This window comes from Vidua chalybeata, chromosome 2 (assembly GCF_026979565.1).
Source record: "Vidua chalybeata isolate OUT-0048 chromosome 2, bVidCha1 merged haplotype, whole genome shotgun sequence".
Taxonomy (NCBI): domain Eukaryota; kingdom Metazoa; phylum Chordata; class Aves; order Passeriformes; family Viduidae; genus Vidua; species Vidua chalybeata.
This window is the reverse complement of record NC_071531.1, coordinates 106,171,454-106,189,358: the sequence shown is the minus strand read 5'-3', so window position 1 is coordinate 106,189,358 and position 17,905 is coordinate 106,171,454. Positions and strand designations below refer to the sequence as shown.

Here is a 17,905-nt window from a genome sequence, read left to right as displayed (position 1 = left end):
TGCCTGCCTGCCTTAGGTCACTATATTCCATCTTCCTTACAACTCAGCTTTTGACTCTTAACAAAACATAAAATCCACAGGTTTTGGACATCCCATTCCACTGACATTCAGATTAAATTGGTTAATAGGTTCAACCAAGCATTGCTGTCAAGTGTAGGGACAGAGGGGGCATAGGAAAGAAAGGAAATGCATGATGTGCATAGGATGCATTTGCATGAGAAACCAGCATGAAACACATAATACAGCCCTACAGAAGAAAAATACACCCATCTCTCCTCCAACCAGTCCCATCATGAAAGGCAGTCTGGGACAAGAAAGTATGTTTTTCTGAATTGGAGAAGGTAATCTTTTTGTACCATTTATTCCTGCTCACATCCCAGTAGGTGGAAAGCTGTCATCAGTCTCAACCCAAGAAGCAGCTCTATTTTCCCAAGAGGCCCAAACAGAAACAAAATGAAAATACATTTATTTCGCTTCTAAGTTCTTCTCCTCAGAATAGACATTAGATTACTTTGTATCTGAAACAACACTACTCTGTCCATAGAGTTTACAAAAAAAAAATGAATGACTGCAATAGCATTCATCTATGATGAGCATAAAGACAACAGATTTAAACTAGAAAATTTACAAATGTGCTCACAAATATTATTGTTCCACTCCTCATACTGAGATGTTACATAAAGAGAAAATATTAATTCATTTATCCAATGAACACAGCACAGCAAAACTCTTCTGTATTAGATCCATAGATCACATGTACAGTATATTAAATTCATTTAGTAGACAGATTGTTATGTTTCCACGCAAAAGCCATTACAAATAATAAATATTTAAATATATGTATGACAAATAATGTGCCAGGATTATGCAGATAATTCATATTTAATTCAATAGTTGCTTCATTGCTAACAAAGAGTAATGAACAGACCACTGCATGTTCTCCACCATGATACATTTACTTTATTCAAATAATTTTCCAAGCACATACATGTCTGAACTTTTCAATTAATTTCAGCCTAAGGCACTCAGAACAAGTAATGCATATTATCAGGTAGACTCTTGAAAAATAAATCTAACTTATCTAATTTCCTTTCTCATTGCAGTCTTTATCCTGAGGAAGTATCAAAATGTCACTGCCCTGAGAGAAATTAGGTTAGTAGTAGCTCTTTTTTCATGTACCCCTCTCAGAGCAAGGGATAGGTTTGAAGGTCATTTCAGTGTTCTCCATCAGCACAAAATCATATCTGCACAGCTGTAGCCTACAAAAGCAGAAGAAGAAAAAAAATTCACAACAGAAAAAGTTAACTTTAACAGAAAAATATTCCAGTATTTGAGTTATTAAACCTCCAGCATTTACCAGCTCTCAGAGACAGTACTCAGGATAAGAAGTGTCTCCTTGTCTAAGTTTATACCTTATTTCATGCATTCCTAGAGTAGCTTTGATGGACTGAAAAACAACCAGATATCAGCTGGATGGTGCAAAGAAGTGTATCACACTGGTCTGAAGAACAAAGATGCAGCATTTCATCCATTACAGCTATTAATCTGCTTTCAAATTAACTCTGTAGCAGCATGACCCAAAATCTGCACAATTCCTGTTAACACAGGGCCTGAATAATTTATTTTGAGTTCCCTAGGTAGGAAAATTTCTCTGCTTTTACCTTATATAGGAAAGTAAAGAATCACATCATATTTTCTCTTTTGCTTGCTATGACAACATGTGTAAGAAATTTTAATGCAAGAGAGCAATTTGTCTTTTGAACACTTAGAAAACTCAGAGCTGACTAATACTACATGAACACATAAAGAGATCACAAAGGGAGCCAAATATACATTAAAAACATGTTTTTTGAAGTCAGTATGTGCTCTGATTTTTAGAGCAGAGGCTGGTCAGAGTTCTGCTCTTCATGCACTATTGTAATGTATGGGGAGAGCAGGTTTGAACAGGAAAATGACAGCCACATCATCAGATGGCACAAGCCATAGCATACGAGCCATGAGACTTATTTTATTTAAAATTATCTTCTGTATTGCTCTGAACTCATAGATGGGGCAATACCACACAATTCACCTCGGCCTGGGAAGTAGAATACAGTGAAAGAGCAAAAGGAGAGAACAGCACACCAGGCATTTCCATTGTTGCCCATTCTTATAAGATTTCCTACCAGTTAAGGCTCCACCTGTCTGTATGTGAAAGGACTGTCAGATTTCTACTTAAGAATATGACACCTTTTAAGGTCTCCACAAAGTTATGACAGTAATTTTATGACTAAAATGATCAAGATGAATTCTGGTATTCTGTACAATGCAAAGCATAGAATTTCATCCAGTCCTTCATCAACAATTTGTTTTGATTTGAATTCAATCTTTCATTATTATAGTATTTTTGTAGTATGATTTATATCTAACCACAGGGGACAAAATACCTAGCCAAACCACAATGCTGAATTCTAGAAATAAAAGCTTATGTTTTCCAACATATTTTATCTCATTTGAAGTGCAATCCATCTCAGCTCGTGATTACTGAGCAACAGGAATGCCTCACAGGAGGGTAGCCCTGAGCAGGGAGCAGGTTCAACAAGGAGCAAAACACAAAAAATGTTTTTGTTAGGTGAGGCTTCCTTAACCCCTCAACCTAAACAGCTTCTCTGCTGTCTACTAAAAATCATGGGCATGCCACACTTGTTCAGAAGAGGTATTTGTAAGGTCTCCTTTACATTATCTCTGTTCTTGTTTTGGTCAAAAAAACCCAGCAGTGTCTGGGCTAAGTATCTTTGGGCTAAGTATCTTTGAGACGTTCACCTTCCTCTTTAACTGCATCTGAATTCACTGACAGGTTCATAAGATTTTGGGAATAACTGACACCTACACATGCACAAGTTAGCAAAGCTTTCTGGTTTTATGGTGAGCAGAAATTATATATCTCAGGGATCAGAAGAAGAGTGTGAAAATTATGCGTACCTTTCAGCATTTCCATATTCACACACCATCTGTGTGAGTAGTGGACCAGCCCAGCAGACAATTGTCTGCGATATTTCCCAAACTCCCACAGTTTGCCATTAACCCAGACCTGGGGAGACTGAGACTCCTACTGTCTTTTATCCCTGCATCTGTCCCCTGGTTTTTATCTACTACTTTGTTGTGAATAAGTTAAATAGTTTTAATGTAGTTTCTAGTTGATCATCCTGTATTCAAGTAATTGTTGTAATTATATGTAAATAAGGTAAATATAGGTTGGTATAATTACAATGAGCAATTAGGTAATTATACCAATAGTGCTGTAACACCTGCATTTAAATTACCTTCACAATTACCTGATTCAATACAGTATTCACTGTTCTCTAAAAGTATCTAACATGCCTCTACAGCTGCAATCTGATGAGGCTCCACATGAAGGACTTTAGTGGATCTTATATTAAAGCATATCAAGTACATCTTACTTTTAAACTAACAAGAGTCAGAATAACAGGAATGACAACTCACACCCTATAAAGGCTGTTCACTGAAAATCTTTCTTGTTTGCTTGTTAGATCATTATCTGAGAAAGTCCAAGTGCTGACAGGCTTACACAAAATGTATCTTCTGATTTATCACCATTAAGCTGAGAAAAAATTTGGAATATGATTTAGAACTTTTCACCCTCTCTCGTCACCAAATGCTTTGAAATTCAATCATGCCATTTTCACCTGAGAGCTTGAGACTTATGGCTTTCAATAAGTTAATAAATTTGACTTTAATAAAGTCAAATGTATGTACATTCTGGGGTACTATTTTGATTACTGAATGTTTTGTTTCTTCCTAAGTTTCTCCCATCCATCTCCTCCTCTTCCTCAATAAATCTAAAATAGTAGATTAATTTAAGAAGGTTTCATAATTTTTGCAAAGTATCATACCCAATTCCTACTAGGCTATTATCATACACCATAAAAGAAATCCTCAACTGTTACATCTCAAGTTAATAAAATATACTGACTTAAGACTTACTAAGTATTGTAATATTATTCTCATTCATGACTTATTTGCTATAACTTATTTGATATGCATTTTTAGGTTTTTATTTTAAATCTGAGTTTCTAGAATCTCCCATTAATAAGAAACAAATTAACAATTCTCAAATAAAGTACTCTTGCTACTCCTGGATGTTTCTAACCTATTCCATGTAATATGTTCTTTTCACAAGATGCAAATGCAAAATTTAACTGCTAGAGTTACTGTACAAGTAAATTTGGAGATTTAAAAAAATGAACATACGGTAATACTGCTGAAATATTTTAAACCAGAATTAATAAAAGCTTAGTAATTACACTCAATTACAAAAAAAAAAAGCAGATTATTTAATTTTACTGTAAGCAGACACATACTGTATTCTGATCTTAGAACTTTTTACCATCATCAGTAAGAACAAAAAAACTATTTCAGTCACACATGTTGCTGAAGTGCTCCATTTCACACCTGAGTGTGAAAAGCTGTGTACAGACACATGAGAAAATCAGAAAAGTGCTTGATAATATTTATCTTATGGAGGAGAAGCTGACCATGCAAGTCAGGCTGGTCCTTGTAAGCACAGCTGTGACACACAGCACGTGTGACACCCCCATGTACAAGCTGCTGTGCACTAAATGTTAATGTACACAGCAGCTCTTCCACATGACAAATTTGATCATCAGGATGATGAGAAGAATATTCATACACTTAGGCATATGCAATTTAAAAAAATTAATGCAGGGAAATACAGGTTACTGAGAAAACACCCTGAGCACCTTAGTTGATACCCAGCTGTGATACATGACCAACACTCACCTTTTTGGATTATTGAGAGATTTCAGCTTCATCTGAAGAATCCTAAGCTTTTTTGGGGGGCCTATTAAAGTCTTCGTAGAAAAGGTCAAGGAAATTTTTGCAATTTTTTCAATGTCTTGGTGAAATCCAGTTGGTATTTTGACTCTTTTATATTGCTGAAATGTTGAAGCTTCACTAAAGAAAAATATTTAGTCAGGCTTTTGTTAGCTGAGTAATATTCATTATTGTCAAATATTATTATTTAACAGGGAAATCTTGTGGGATGTATCAACTTTGAGCATTCAGAACGAGGCCAGCTAGAACAGGATTCAAACCAGGACCAAGCAAGGACCTGGGAAAAGATTGCTTCAGTGTGAGGGCATTGCCCCTGATACTGAGCCACACCCAAGAAATGGGGCCATGGCCAACAAACAAACTCAAGATACTTCTTCAACTTGCAAGCTAACAAGTTAAAAGGTTTAGAAAACTCAGAAAATTAGTCATATAAAGTGATAAAAAAAAACATTTAACGACAAAGAGCAACATACCTATTCGTCTGTGACACTACTGTGTTTCCAGCATCGTCTATTATTTTAACTTTAATGAAACCTCTCCTAATGCTTTTATTCCAGGTAGTAATGTCCAGTAAGTAGTTATACACTGCAGGAAGAAATAGGAAATCATGACAGTCAAAGAATGACCTCCACAGGAAACAGTTGGTACTCCCACCCTGTTAAATGTATTCACTAGTAGGTGATAGGAATAGTGACTCTTTACTTTTACCCTCGCTGTTCAAAGGAGAATAAAAAGCTGACCTGCTGCTGACTTCACAAACCCTGACCTGGCCTTCTGTAGCCATCACCAGTATTGGAACCACACACCTTTATTGCTCCCAGTCAGGCCACTAAGGAAAGCTGTCTTTATTTTTTGGCATGTGGTTTATTATCATTCTCTCCTAAAAGATCAGGCCTCATATGAGGCCTTGCCTTGCTCAAGTTTAAAATTTCCCTTCTTTTTAAGACCTCTTGTTCATTTCTGTTTCCTCAGGTTTCCAAATATCTAACAATTAAAGCTTTAATTAATAAATATGCTCTTTTTCAGACTGATTTGTTTTACTTCCTGACTTTGCATATTCTTTTTTCTTCTTGATCTTGCATATTTTCCTTTAAATTTATGCTGTCATTACAATATTTCTTATTCTGCTCCACGTGCCTCCTCCTATCTTTGACAATATTTCTCTTTTCTCCCTTTCACCAGCACCAGTGAGGGGCAGGGGAGAACTGTATAAACAGGTTTGGGTCAAGCTCAAAGACACTGGGAAGAGGAGTTATTTTATATAAATTTTATGTAAAAAAAAATTACGTAAAATCCATCACTTCATTCACCTCTCCTCAGTCCTTTGGAAGACACAGTGATGTCAGCAAGCATGACTAGAACCATGTGTTCCTGGTCACAAAGCTTGCCAAGATGATGGACAAAACTAATGGGAAAACCTAATTTCACATTAATTCCCAGTAAGCCTATCTCCATACCCTAAATGAAAGAACTTTAAACATAACTAATTAGAAGTGTGTGTGGCACTTGTACAGGGTGCTAGAGTCTTTTAATACCAACAGAAATTGGATGAGAATCTAGGCTGGTCCTACATGGGTAGGTAGATATCTAAAGTGTTGCAGCTGAAGCCCTCGCCATGGGAGCTCATTGCCACAGGGTGTAACTCTGAAGCAGCCAGCTGAGTTTTCCCTTCAGTGTTTTACTCCTGAGGAGACATGGAGAAGCTTTAGTTGACTGCAGGGTGATCTCCTCCTGGGGTGGAATATAGAGGTGTCTCCTTTTTGTCCCCCACCCAGGGCAGTCTCGCTTCCCTTTCCTGCTGGCTGGAAATGGCAGCATTGATCCCATCTAAGCAGGTTGCATCAATCCAGCTTTTTCCCTCCCACTTGATTCTCATTTTCTGGTTTCCTTCTTCCTCTTGGCAGTCCATCCTGTTACTTTTAAAGGTACATTTCTTTCCCAATTCACACAGTATTACTTTTTCTTCTTCCTCCAGTCTGTGAACTGACCCTTAGTTCAGGGTTTTTACATCATTTTACACAGTGGGTAACACTAACTTCTACTTTTAACATGTTTTTACTCCTGATCAGCTAAAAAATAAGAGTCAAAATTTTTACAAAGAGGTTTTATATATGGATTTAGTCACTCACTGCAGAATGGGTCTTGGTCTGAGGTATCAAAGTAAGCTTTTGTCGGTGAACTATATGGTATCAACAGCTTTTTCCATCTATCAGCATGATAACCTGAAATCCAAAGTTTAAATATTTCATTTCAGACATTCAGCAAAGTCATTATACACATAAGTTTACACAAAAGAATCTCACGTAGCGAAAAATTTGGATTTAATTTTCTTAAATATCCTCTGTGAAAGAAAATTGACTAGAAAAAGGAAGGAATCCTCTGAATATAACAGACTGTAGTATGTAAGTTTTTAATTCCTCTAATATTTAGTATCACAAAAATTGCCACAATGTAATAGTAACTTCTTTAGTCTACATACTAATTCCAAAAAGTAGTGCTTACAAAATCCTGCAGAGGTAATAAAAGCAACCCTAAAAATGTAGCCCACATACTTGCAGAGAGCACTTACATAATAACTTTCCTTTCTTTCATTGGAATAATTAAATATCTTTAAATTCTTTAGCCTATTTGTAGATATTGTTTAATAAAATATAAGATACTCTGCAAACCACCTAAGCTCATGGATTTAACATAGAAAGAAATTTATACAATTCCATGATTGTTGTCTTTGGGGCTTGATAACAGTCATTGTTTCTAGAACAGACAATCCTGTTCTCTCCCTGTTAATCTCTCTACCTAGACTGGACAAGGAGGGCTAATTCCAGGCTGCAGAGCTGCCACTGCAAAGCAGGAAGCAGAAGAAATTGCAGCAGAAGGATGCTGCTTCTCCACTCAGTTCCCAGACTCAGCAGCTGACTGGGGAAATATTTCTCCACCTCTACCTTGGGCATTCTGTCCAAGTGCATCAGGCTTGGTTTATAACCATGCTGGGGAAGTCCTGGAGTCTTTCTGTCCTACTACAAAGGCTCATTATGGTTGGGTTCTTAGAAAATAGGACACAGATCTATCTGCTTTCTTCTAACCTGATCCAACTAATATAACATGCACATCCCAGCATAAGGGTGCAAAAAAAAAAAAAAAGACAAAATATAAATTGAAAGTTAACTTCTAATTATGTATTTTAAAAATTTCATTCTTAAGAAAACTCTGCCAACTAGGAAATGCTCACACTCTTTTCAAACTGCACCTAAATCCTCTCTAAAAGCAACAAACTCTCAAAACAATTAAAATCCCCTCCAAATAAAAGCTTGATTCCAAAGGAAGAGCAAAAAAACCCATGAAGTTGCTTTAAACATTATTATTCTTAAATAAAAACTACAGGTCCTCTAGGGATCATAAGACACTGTTAAAGCCTGAAGTGGTGAACTAAGCACAAGCAGTTTTTCTCTAGAAAGGGGAAACATTGAATCCATTCCGGACTGGAAAGCATAAAGACCAAAGAGTAGGAACACTTGTGCCTAACAGAGATAACTATAAAACAGACAAATCCATGAACTTTAAACTACTTTAACTTCCCAGGAAATCTCACCCAGCCCAGAACAGATATGGTTAACACTTACCCACTACTGGGCAGGACATTGGCTGGAAAGCATCACAATTAACACATTTTCCTCTCTTGTAATCCACATAAGAGTCACAAGGATATGTTATTATGTCGCACTTGCTTTTCAAAGATGATAAGAAGAGGAAGACAGATCTCTGATGGTCACATTTAAAATACTGAAATCCTTCAGGGATGAAAAAAAAAAAGAAATATAAAAAGAATAGTTAATAATTTTTATTAATGAAAAAAAAAAAAAGATGTTGTATAAGTAGAATCATAGAATGGTTTGGGTTGGAAGGGACCTTAAATATCATCTTGTTCCAACCCCTCTGCCTTGGTCAGGGACACCTTCCACTACACCAGCTTGCTCAGAGCCCCATCCAACCTGGCCTTGAACACTTCCAGGGTTCATCCTGTAGTACATCCACAACTTCTCCATGAAACCTGTGCCAGTGCTTTACTGCTCTCTGAGTGACAGTTTTAGCCAAAAAAAATTCTTATGAGGAACATTTCAGAGATTCTTCTCTCCAGTTTTCTGGGGAAATAAATTCCTTCCTTTCCTGACAAAGCAAACTTTGGGAATTGTAGAGATGACGGTTGGGCTGGCTTAAGGGATTCTCCCATACTCACAGACATGCAAGTGGAAGCCTTATGCCTTTGCAGCAGCTCTAACTGGTAGCAGCACTGTGCAAATTAGTAATGGGAAACACTGACAGAAACAAATGTATCCAAAAGAGCAAACAAAAATACTTTCCAGCAGCCTTGTCTAACACTCATGGAAGTTGAAATAAGCAAAATTCTGCATCAAAAGATCATTTCATAAAACTGTTTTCACCCTAGAGCCTAAAAGACATATCCAACACCAAAACCTAGTTCATCATTGCCAGCCAGGAGGAGCCTATAACACAGTGGGGACATGGAAGCCTTGCCTTCCATGTCAGAGGAAAGGGATCCTGCCCAAACCACTGGGACACAAACACCTTCCCCCATGCCTGGACCCATATAACCAAGGAAAAATAATGATCAGTATATTCAGGTTGTATATATAATACAATAACATAATTCCATCATGACAATATTAATGATATGATGGGATGTGTATGTTATAGCAAGATTATTTTCAAATATCTTTATTATTTTTCTTTTGCTGCATAGAGATGGAAAAGAAAGAATACAGTCTCAGGTCCCATATTACTGACTAAGTGCAGTGTACATTCAATTCAATTTAACCTTTTTTGATTTGATCTCAAACTTTTCATCTCATTAAATAAACAGACTTTTATTTACCACTGAAAAATGTTTTTGGACAACCAGGCTGATCCATTCCTCCATTTGGATAGAAATCAATGGTTCCTAATGGCTTCTTGAAACCTAGTACTAAAGTAAAAACATCATGAATGAAAAAAAAACCCATAAACAGAATTATGAAGGCAATTATTTATCATCACATTCACTCCAAAAATCATAGAGGTCTTAAAGAAAATTTTTGCAATTATACCATTCTTTTTGTACTGTAAATCAAAGTCATGCTATGAGGTAAAAGTCAAGGGGTTTTTTCTCTTTCAGAAAATTATATATATGTAAAATGCTGTGCACAAATGTATACAAAATTTTGTAAGATTCCTACTGCTGCAAAAGAGAAAGAACAGAAACAGCTGTAACTGAGATATTATTTACATAAATAAATTTATGAACTTCATGTTCTCTCCAGCAACCAAAATTCTTTCCCAGTGCAATTTTCATTAGAGTAAAACTTTCCATTCTTTGCAAGACATTGGATTCTGAAGTACACTAATATTAGCAGTAAATCAAAGTAGGAAAATCCATATCTTTCCTACAAAAGTAAGCAAAATTCCATGACTAACAGTTAATTCAATCTGACCTACCTTCCTTTTTACCACACATTATTTTTATTCACATAATGGGAACATTACAAAAATTGGTATTTTACAGCCTCACACATAAATTTGTATAGGAAAATGCTTAAATTTTAATATTATTAAAGAAACTGATATAAAACTACACAAATAATGGAACAATTGTGGTATTAAAGGTTTACTATGGTTTTGAGGAAAAAAAATGAAACCAGAGATTAAAGCATAGAGAAAGCAGACTTTACCATGCTCTTCTTTTCAGCCTTACAGTGACATGATTTAGTATTTTAAGCAGTGGCTCTGTGATGTACTAAGTGGATACAGCAGAGCCTGACTGTCTCAGAAGGGATTAATTCAGTGATAACCATGTGTTTACAACCTCTGTGTTCATACACACTTGCACAGCAAAAGAATGTTCATGTCAACACAAAATATTCTCCTGCAGCACTATTTGGATAACACTGAAACAGCTTATCCCTCCATTTTTGCTTTCCTGCCCTTCCTCAGGCTGAAAGAGGCAAGTCAAGGCTCTGTTATTACCATCAATATCGGAATGGATTACATCCACAAACTGTGCATCAGTCGGATCCAGTCTGCGCTCTGGTGGTTCTCCAGTGAATGAAGGGCCTGCTGGATCCAGACCTGAATAAAAACAACATTTGCATCATAAACCCTGGGCTCCTTCTCGAGATATATGAAAGATCAACATCTGAGCATTATTCAGCAGTGATTCTTCATTTTCTTGGTATAAAAATTTTAAAAAAGTATAATTTTTCTCTTCAACTTGCTAAGAAAAGCAAAGATTCCTACCACAAGACTGATCAACCCATATCTATTAATTTCTCTCTTTCCATAACTAGATGTGCTCATTTCCCATTTATTCAGATATATATAAGCCAACAGTATTGGGGATCAAATCAGGAAATTGTTTTTGTCCTTTTCCACAGAAAATACCATACCTGTTATACACTTTATAAAACCAAAATGCCCAATATAACTGCTCTCACCTCCAGAACACCACTAGTCAGACACTCAGGTAGCATATCATTTAATTTAAGTGGCATCTAGATGAAGCACTCAATTTTCATTTGAGAGGTAACCAGGTTGGAAAATTTAATCTGTAATTTATGTCCTGAAGGCAGACTTGCCCAATTTCCTGAACTGCTATCAGGGCTGTATTTTTCCTCTTGTATGTCATTAAATATTCAGTTCTCGTTTGTCGATGTCTCAGTGCTCTAACAACAATACAAGGTACAATAGAATATGTGCACTGGGATTAAAAGCCTTACCTGTAATTCTGCCAAGTTTGCCATTATACTTCTGGCCAACAAAACCAGCTACATGAGCACCAAGACTAACTCCAATCATATACAGAGAGTCAAGAGAAGCTCCACCCACCTATCAGGGAAAAAACACCAAAGCCAGTCACACACAGAACTAACAGAACAGAAATCAGCAGACTGATTTAGTTTTCACTTTTGGACATTACTTTAAATTATATTTCTAATTTTCTAGCTCTAAAAAAAAAAAAAAAAAAAAAAAAAAAAAAAAAAAAAATTAAAAAAAATATTCCAAAGTTCCTTTCAGTTTTTCAGTTTGCAATACTATTTTAGTTAAAGTGTAGAAATTATGAAATTCTTTAACTAAAAAAATGTAAAAAGGAAGTTTGAGTCACATTTCTCCTGAAATGCCACATTAGTTAGAAGGGGAGCAGAGGAGGGAAGAGGAAGACATGTATCAGATATAAGAAAGTTGAACCAAAACTATGAATGAGGAAAAAAAAAATCTTGCCTTGCTTTATCCTTCCAATAACATAAATTAAAAACATAATACCATTAAAAATACTTATGTCACACAACTGCTGAATAATGGTGCCAAATGCACACCTCACACCTTAAAACGCCTATTCTACAAAGAAGGCAGTATTCAAAAAAAATCCCAATGAAAATCTACTGAAGAACTCTAAAAGAGTGTCAGCTGACCTAGCTGGAATCCCTGAAAAATGATGGGGTGACACACAGGATCTGAAATATTAGTATGTCTCAAAATGAATTAGAAAGGCCTCACAACAGCTTGTAAGTGTGAAAGCAATAGGTGTGGGACACTACAGACCCTCACCCCCCCCACTTTCAGGACTCACACACACTGCCACTGTCAGGCAGATCTGTAAACAGTGATTAACTTAATTAATCTTTTCATAATCCTACTTAATTTTTTTTTATTCCATAACAATAAATCTATTGGCACAACTGCAAATTGCTATCACTGTATCTAGTCCCAGAGGACAGATTCTGATAGGCTTTCTCTCCTTTCACCTCAGCTTTCTCAAAATATTGGATATTTTTCTCAAATTCCACGTGAATATTTTTTTACTGCACAGCATTCAAAATTTCTGAGAATGGTTGAAAAATAAGTGGTGAGAAAAGATGAAAATTCAAGTGACAAATCAGACAACGGCATAAATAACATCATGACATGTTTTGCTCATTAGATCAAGCAATAAATCTAATGTCCAGTTAAGACCACTGGCATCAACTATGGTTTCAGCAACTGCCTCTAGAGACAAGAAGTCTATACCATTTTGGAATTAATATTTATATCTTTGCCAGTGGCTTATTTCTCTTTTAAAACCTTTATTTATAGTAAATTAATAGTAAAAAGAGTAGTGCTATGCCTTTGTAAAATGTTTATGCTATATACTCTTTGAACATCTCTCCCTTCACTTTCCCAGTGCTGAATTACTTATTTCCAGAAGACCTAAAACTTCCAGCTGGTTCAAGAAATCAGATGTACTTTCAGGCACATTTCAGTGAAAGGGAAATAAGAACTCAGGTGCAGTTAAATATATGCAATAATAACTGCAAGTAAAGTTAGTAACACATCTATAAAGAAATATGATTTGATATTGTTCACTGGACTTTTCTATAGATATATTTTAAATATCCATTCCCACTCAAACCATGCTCTTCACACTTATTCAGAACAGATGCAATGCTCTGCCTTACCAGCATCTGGTCAACATAATTCTTCAGTATTTCTGCAACTTTCCTGCAGTTTTCCACAGCAGTTATGTAATTTACAGTGGTAGCACCACGATTCCAATCAACTATAATGAGATTGATATCCTCTGAAGACAGTAAAAGCTTCTTCATGTCACCCAGCCATGCCGGAGGAGATCCTGTTGGCCTGAAGCCATGAATAACAAAGACAATTTTCTTGGTTGTGTTCAGGTACTGAGATGCAGTAACATTGTATTCAATGAGCCTCTCAGCACAATCTCGATTTTCCCTTGTGTACAGGAGTAGCTGAACATGGAGTTCTGTTCCAGACAAAGCATTGCCGAGGTTAAGGTTTGTAAATTCGGGGCATTTTTCTTCCTCATCTGAAAAAGATGAAAATGATACAACAGTCATTTGATGAGTTTGGCTACCTGAAATACCACCTCTTCACTTTTTTTTCCATATCTTTTTCTGCGGAAAGTGGAGAACTTCCATTTTCTTTACTCTTGACCTTTGGAAAGAGGTGTCAAAACATGCACTGAACAAGGAACTAATGACTCTGCTGATACCACTATGCTCCTCTGAACCCTTCAAATGTGAAATTATCCCAATTTTTCCTGAACAGTGTATTTTCTCCTTATAAGTACTAATTAGTAGCCAGTGTTGATAAGATCCTTTACTTCACCATCAAAGGCAGGTTCTCAGAATTTCTTCACAAGAAGTGTGTGCTATATAAACAGGAAGGCTGTTGTGGTTGTTTCTTCCTCTTTGGGCCAGGGTGGCTGTGCTGCCAATCCTTAGACCTTATTTGTTTGATCCAGCAATAAGAAATAGCTGCCTGACAAAAAAAAGGAATGATCCAGAACCCTTTCCTAGCTTCGGATCGCCATAATGGCACTATTACCAAGAAATAAAGGCAGAAAAAACAAAGAATCTTGCTCTGAGTTTGAAAAAATGAAAATTAAGGTCAGTGTACATAATGGCACATGACAAAGACTAGAATTTAGTATTTCTGTCTGTAGTCAGACTGTACCAGGTTAAGCTGGTCAACAAGAGGATGGAGATTTTCAAGAGTCTAAAAAGACTAAATTTCTCCCCTGCCTGGTTATCAACATCCGAAGTTCACACTTTAAAGTGTGAACACTTTTGGCTGCTGAGGTCACATTTTGTTCTTCTGCAATGGGCTCTTCACCTTTGCTATGGTGTTAGTTGGGTTTTGGCCAAGGTTTTTGGCCCATCTCTTGACTTTTAGTGGGTTACATTACACAAAACTTTTGTCTCTCTGGTGCTTCATGGCGCCTTTTCAACTCTTCCATCATTCAAATCTTTGCAAAACAAGTCACTTTCAAGAAAGCAAAAGTAAGAAAAGAAATAGTGTCTTCTTAGTTCCTTAAAAATAATATTAAAAATAACCTGAATTTCTCAGATTTTTTGAGTCATAAGAGAAGCAGTTCCAGCCTTTCTCCTCTTCCCAGAGAACAGCTCGCAGGCAGAACCAAATCCACCACATCTGAGATGGACAGCAAGCTTGCAGCCTGTCTTAAAGCTGCAAAAGGCAAGCGTGGGTGGCTTACAAGGTATCTGAAATATGTGTTCAATACTACAGGTCAGGTCTAAGCAAAGCTGAACAATGCGAATTATGGCACTCAAGGTGCAGTAAAGATTAAGTAAAGGCACTAAAGTTACTAATTCACTAATTTAGGGAACTAGACCAATCACCTCTAATGCCAAACTATGTATCTACAAGGACTAGATTGGTCACCTCTGGGCTGGACATGACAAAAAATTAATGGATATAGCCCAAACAAGAGCAGGCTTGAAGTTGCACAGTGTTAAAAATAACCTGAAACTCCCTGCTGCAAACCAACCAGACAAAAGTTTCATGCCTATCATCATGTTATGACAATAACTACAATTATTACATGGAGAAAAAGACAGCATTATATTGAAAAATAAATACCATTGTTTTCCCCATTTAAATACATATAATATAAGTGACTTTAACTGAGATTACTAGAGAGGTTATTAACTAACAAGTGATACAGGAAGGCAACTCATTTCATCACTTGGACTTATCCAAGAAGTTCTGAAACAGAACTGTTGAGTTGAAGTGGACTTGAATTTAATAAAAGTAATAATCAAGAACCTGGTAAAATGTCATGCATGTGACATGATCATGAGATGTTAACAGTATGTGTCACATTTGATTTCTGGTTTTCATATATTTGTATATTATGATAAAACTAGAATATAAATTACATTACACTAACTTCATCTACAAAGTGAAAATAAAAACCAGTCACTTGATTATAGTTTCAAAGGTACAACATGAAACTCTCATTTTGCCTGATGTAGTCTTTAAACCCAAGTTTAATCATTGATCCTTAAAATTCACTCATTCATATCTAAAACATAAAAGATTCATGCTAAGATATTGCTCTGTATCCCTTTAAATATTTTGAATTTTTTTAATCATTTGATTGGTAGAAGTAAAAATTACTTCTTCTAAAACCAGTGGAATGACAGTGAGATAAACCACACACAGTCTGTTCCATGGGAGTGAGAAATCTATCACAAGGAAATTATTTTAACTGCCAAACCTATTGGCAAATGTTAAAGAGAAGCAACTCATTTACTCTAGGGTGTGAAATGACAGAAGTTATTCTTTCAAAAGTAAATAGAGAATAAAACCTAAATGATGTTTTTACTGTGGAATTAGATAAGTCATACAAATAGGTTTATAGATTTAATGCTTGGAATTGTTTAGCGAGGAGTCATAGGGGGAAGTTTTTCAAACTCCTGTTTCTTATTGAACACTGGAAGCAATACCCAGCTGCCCTTTGTGCTCTCTTGTTGGAATACTCACTCTTCTCTGTGCAATCAAAACATACACGTAGGCATTGGGCTGTTACACATGCATTTTAAGCAAGTTAATGAGTAATTGTAACTTTCTTCTGCACGTTTGTAAGCATTTTAATTACCTTGTGTGATTGAAAAGGGGAAAATCTTAAGTGCACAGTCTTTTTTGTAACTAAATTTTGCTATTCAAAAATGTAACATGTAACTTGAAAATCTAAGCACCTATCACATCAGCAACAACCAATAAACTCACATGAGTACATTAAGGTTATTTCATGATTACGTCTACTTTGTACAAAGTGCACATACCTGAGCAGGTCTCTGGGCAAAGTACAGCCAGAGATAAAGTATCAGGCTTGGTTCTATTTACTTTAAAACAAAAACTCATGTCTCAGTTTCAAAGTTATTGAATTCTTTTTACTAATCATCTTCTCCATTAGGCATAATTCATAAGATTTTATCTTAATATTTTGGCAGTTTAAATGAAGGAATATTCATTTTTTAAATGTTTGATTAAAGCAAAGATTCCACATCACAAGTAAGCTAATGGTTCTTACCTGATTTCACCCAGTATATCAAACAGAGGAAGAAACACAATTTCAGCATGTGGAAGTGGAGAAAAAGTGATGTGTAATATCCACAGACAAGTGGCAAATTGAGTGCTTCCTTACGCTAGATGTCTAACACAACTGAATGACACCAATGAAGTGAGTGAGTAGGAAGCAGAAAATACAGCTGTAGTTAAGCTTCTGCAATTTATGACTCCTCCTATTGAGTGACTTCAGTAGATAGGGTGGTTACTGGGCTTTGAGGGTTGGGACTGATTTTTAATCTATTTCCCTCTCTGTCTATCAGCAGATTTACATGTAAGCAAGTGATGTCATGTATTACTGGCAACTCCTGCATGTGTGGAGTTTAGGAAGTGGGGTAACTAGTGGTGCATGCCATTAAAGACCCACAGTGTGGGGGTTTTTAAGTGTTTCACTGAACCACAGTTAGGGGCACTGAGATGAGCAAAAGGAGCTTAGAACAAAGAGTCATTCTGCTGACAGAAGGATCTTTCTGTAAGAACCTGAAAATAGTTCTGAGAACTGTGTATCCAGAGATCATTTTTGCATAAAATTATCACCTGAGCTTTTCCAAAGATTCATTCTCTAATCTAAATTCTGCGAGGGTCTGCAAAAGCCTCTCTGGAAGAGAGATGGAGCTTAGAGTCCCACATACCTCACACAGATATTGATTTGCTGTGTGTTTTTAACCTCATTCCCTCTGTATCCCAGCTGCAAAACAAATAAAGAAATCTTTATTTTTATGAAGCTCATTTATTTATGAATCACTTCACTGGGTAAATACAGGAGTGCAGACTACAGGTTTTTAAAGTTTGTGGTGAGGCAAAGAGGCAGATAAACCCTGCATTATTTATGTGTGAAGTGAGGATGCTCAGTTTGCCTACATCTGTGTCCCAGTTATTTTCAGCGCAGGAGAAAGAAAACCATACCATAACCATTCAAATATGATGCAAATGCACCTTAGGAATGTTTCTTGCATAGAGTATCCTTTACAGTCTAGGTTTCCTTTGTTTCCTTCCACTACAGTTAAGGGTGTGTGTGTGTGTGTGTGTTAATGTGTTTCATTACTTAATTTTTAGTGATCAGTTTCTTCAGCTTTATGAACCTGAGCAGCTCATCAAAACTGCCGCACAAGTTTTTGCAGCA

At 36.2% G+C, this 17,905-nt stretch overlaps 1 protein-coding gene across 1 annotated transcript; it reads right to left on the bottom strand.

Moving 5' to 3' along the window:
- Positions 1-609: 609 nt before the first annotated feature.
- Positions 610-16,927, bottom strand: LIPI (lipase I). Its single transcript, XM_053934888.1, has 10 exons — positions 16,748-16,927; positions 13,338-13,714; positions 11,622-11,730; positions 10,873-10,974; positions 9,746-9,835; positions 8,475-8,642; positions 6,984-7,076; positions 5,328-5,439; positions 4,801-4,974; positions 610-1,259 (listed from the first exon to the last, which is right to left on the bottom strand). Exons 1-10 carry the CDS (start codon positions 16,794-16,796, stop codon positions 1,172-1,174), a joined length of 1,362 nt encoding a protein of 453 aa, XP_053790863.1. The 5' UTR covers positions 16,797-16,927; the 3' UTR covers positions 610-1,171.
- Between the last annotated feature and the right edge of the window lie 978 nt (positions 16,928-17,905).

Coding starts and splice junctions, on each gene's coding strand:
- LIPI (XM_053934888.1), bottom strand. CDS start 16,796: ATGCTGAAATTGTGTTTCTTCCTCTGTTTGATATACTGGGTGAAATCA. Junction 8,643..9,745: donor TCCAAAAACATTTTTCAGTG/GTAAATAAAAGT, acceptor TCATCCCTGAAG/GATTTCAGTATTTTAAATGT. Junction 5,440..6,983: donor AGACCAAGACCCATTCTGCA/GTGAGTGACTAA, acceptor TTCTTCCTGCAG/TGTATAACTACTTACTGGAC.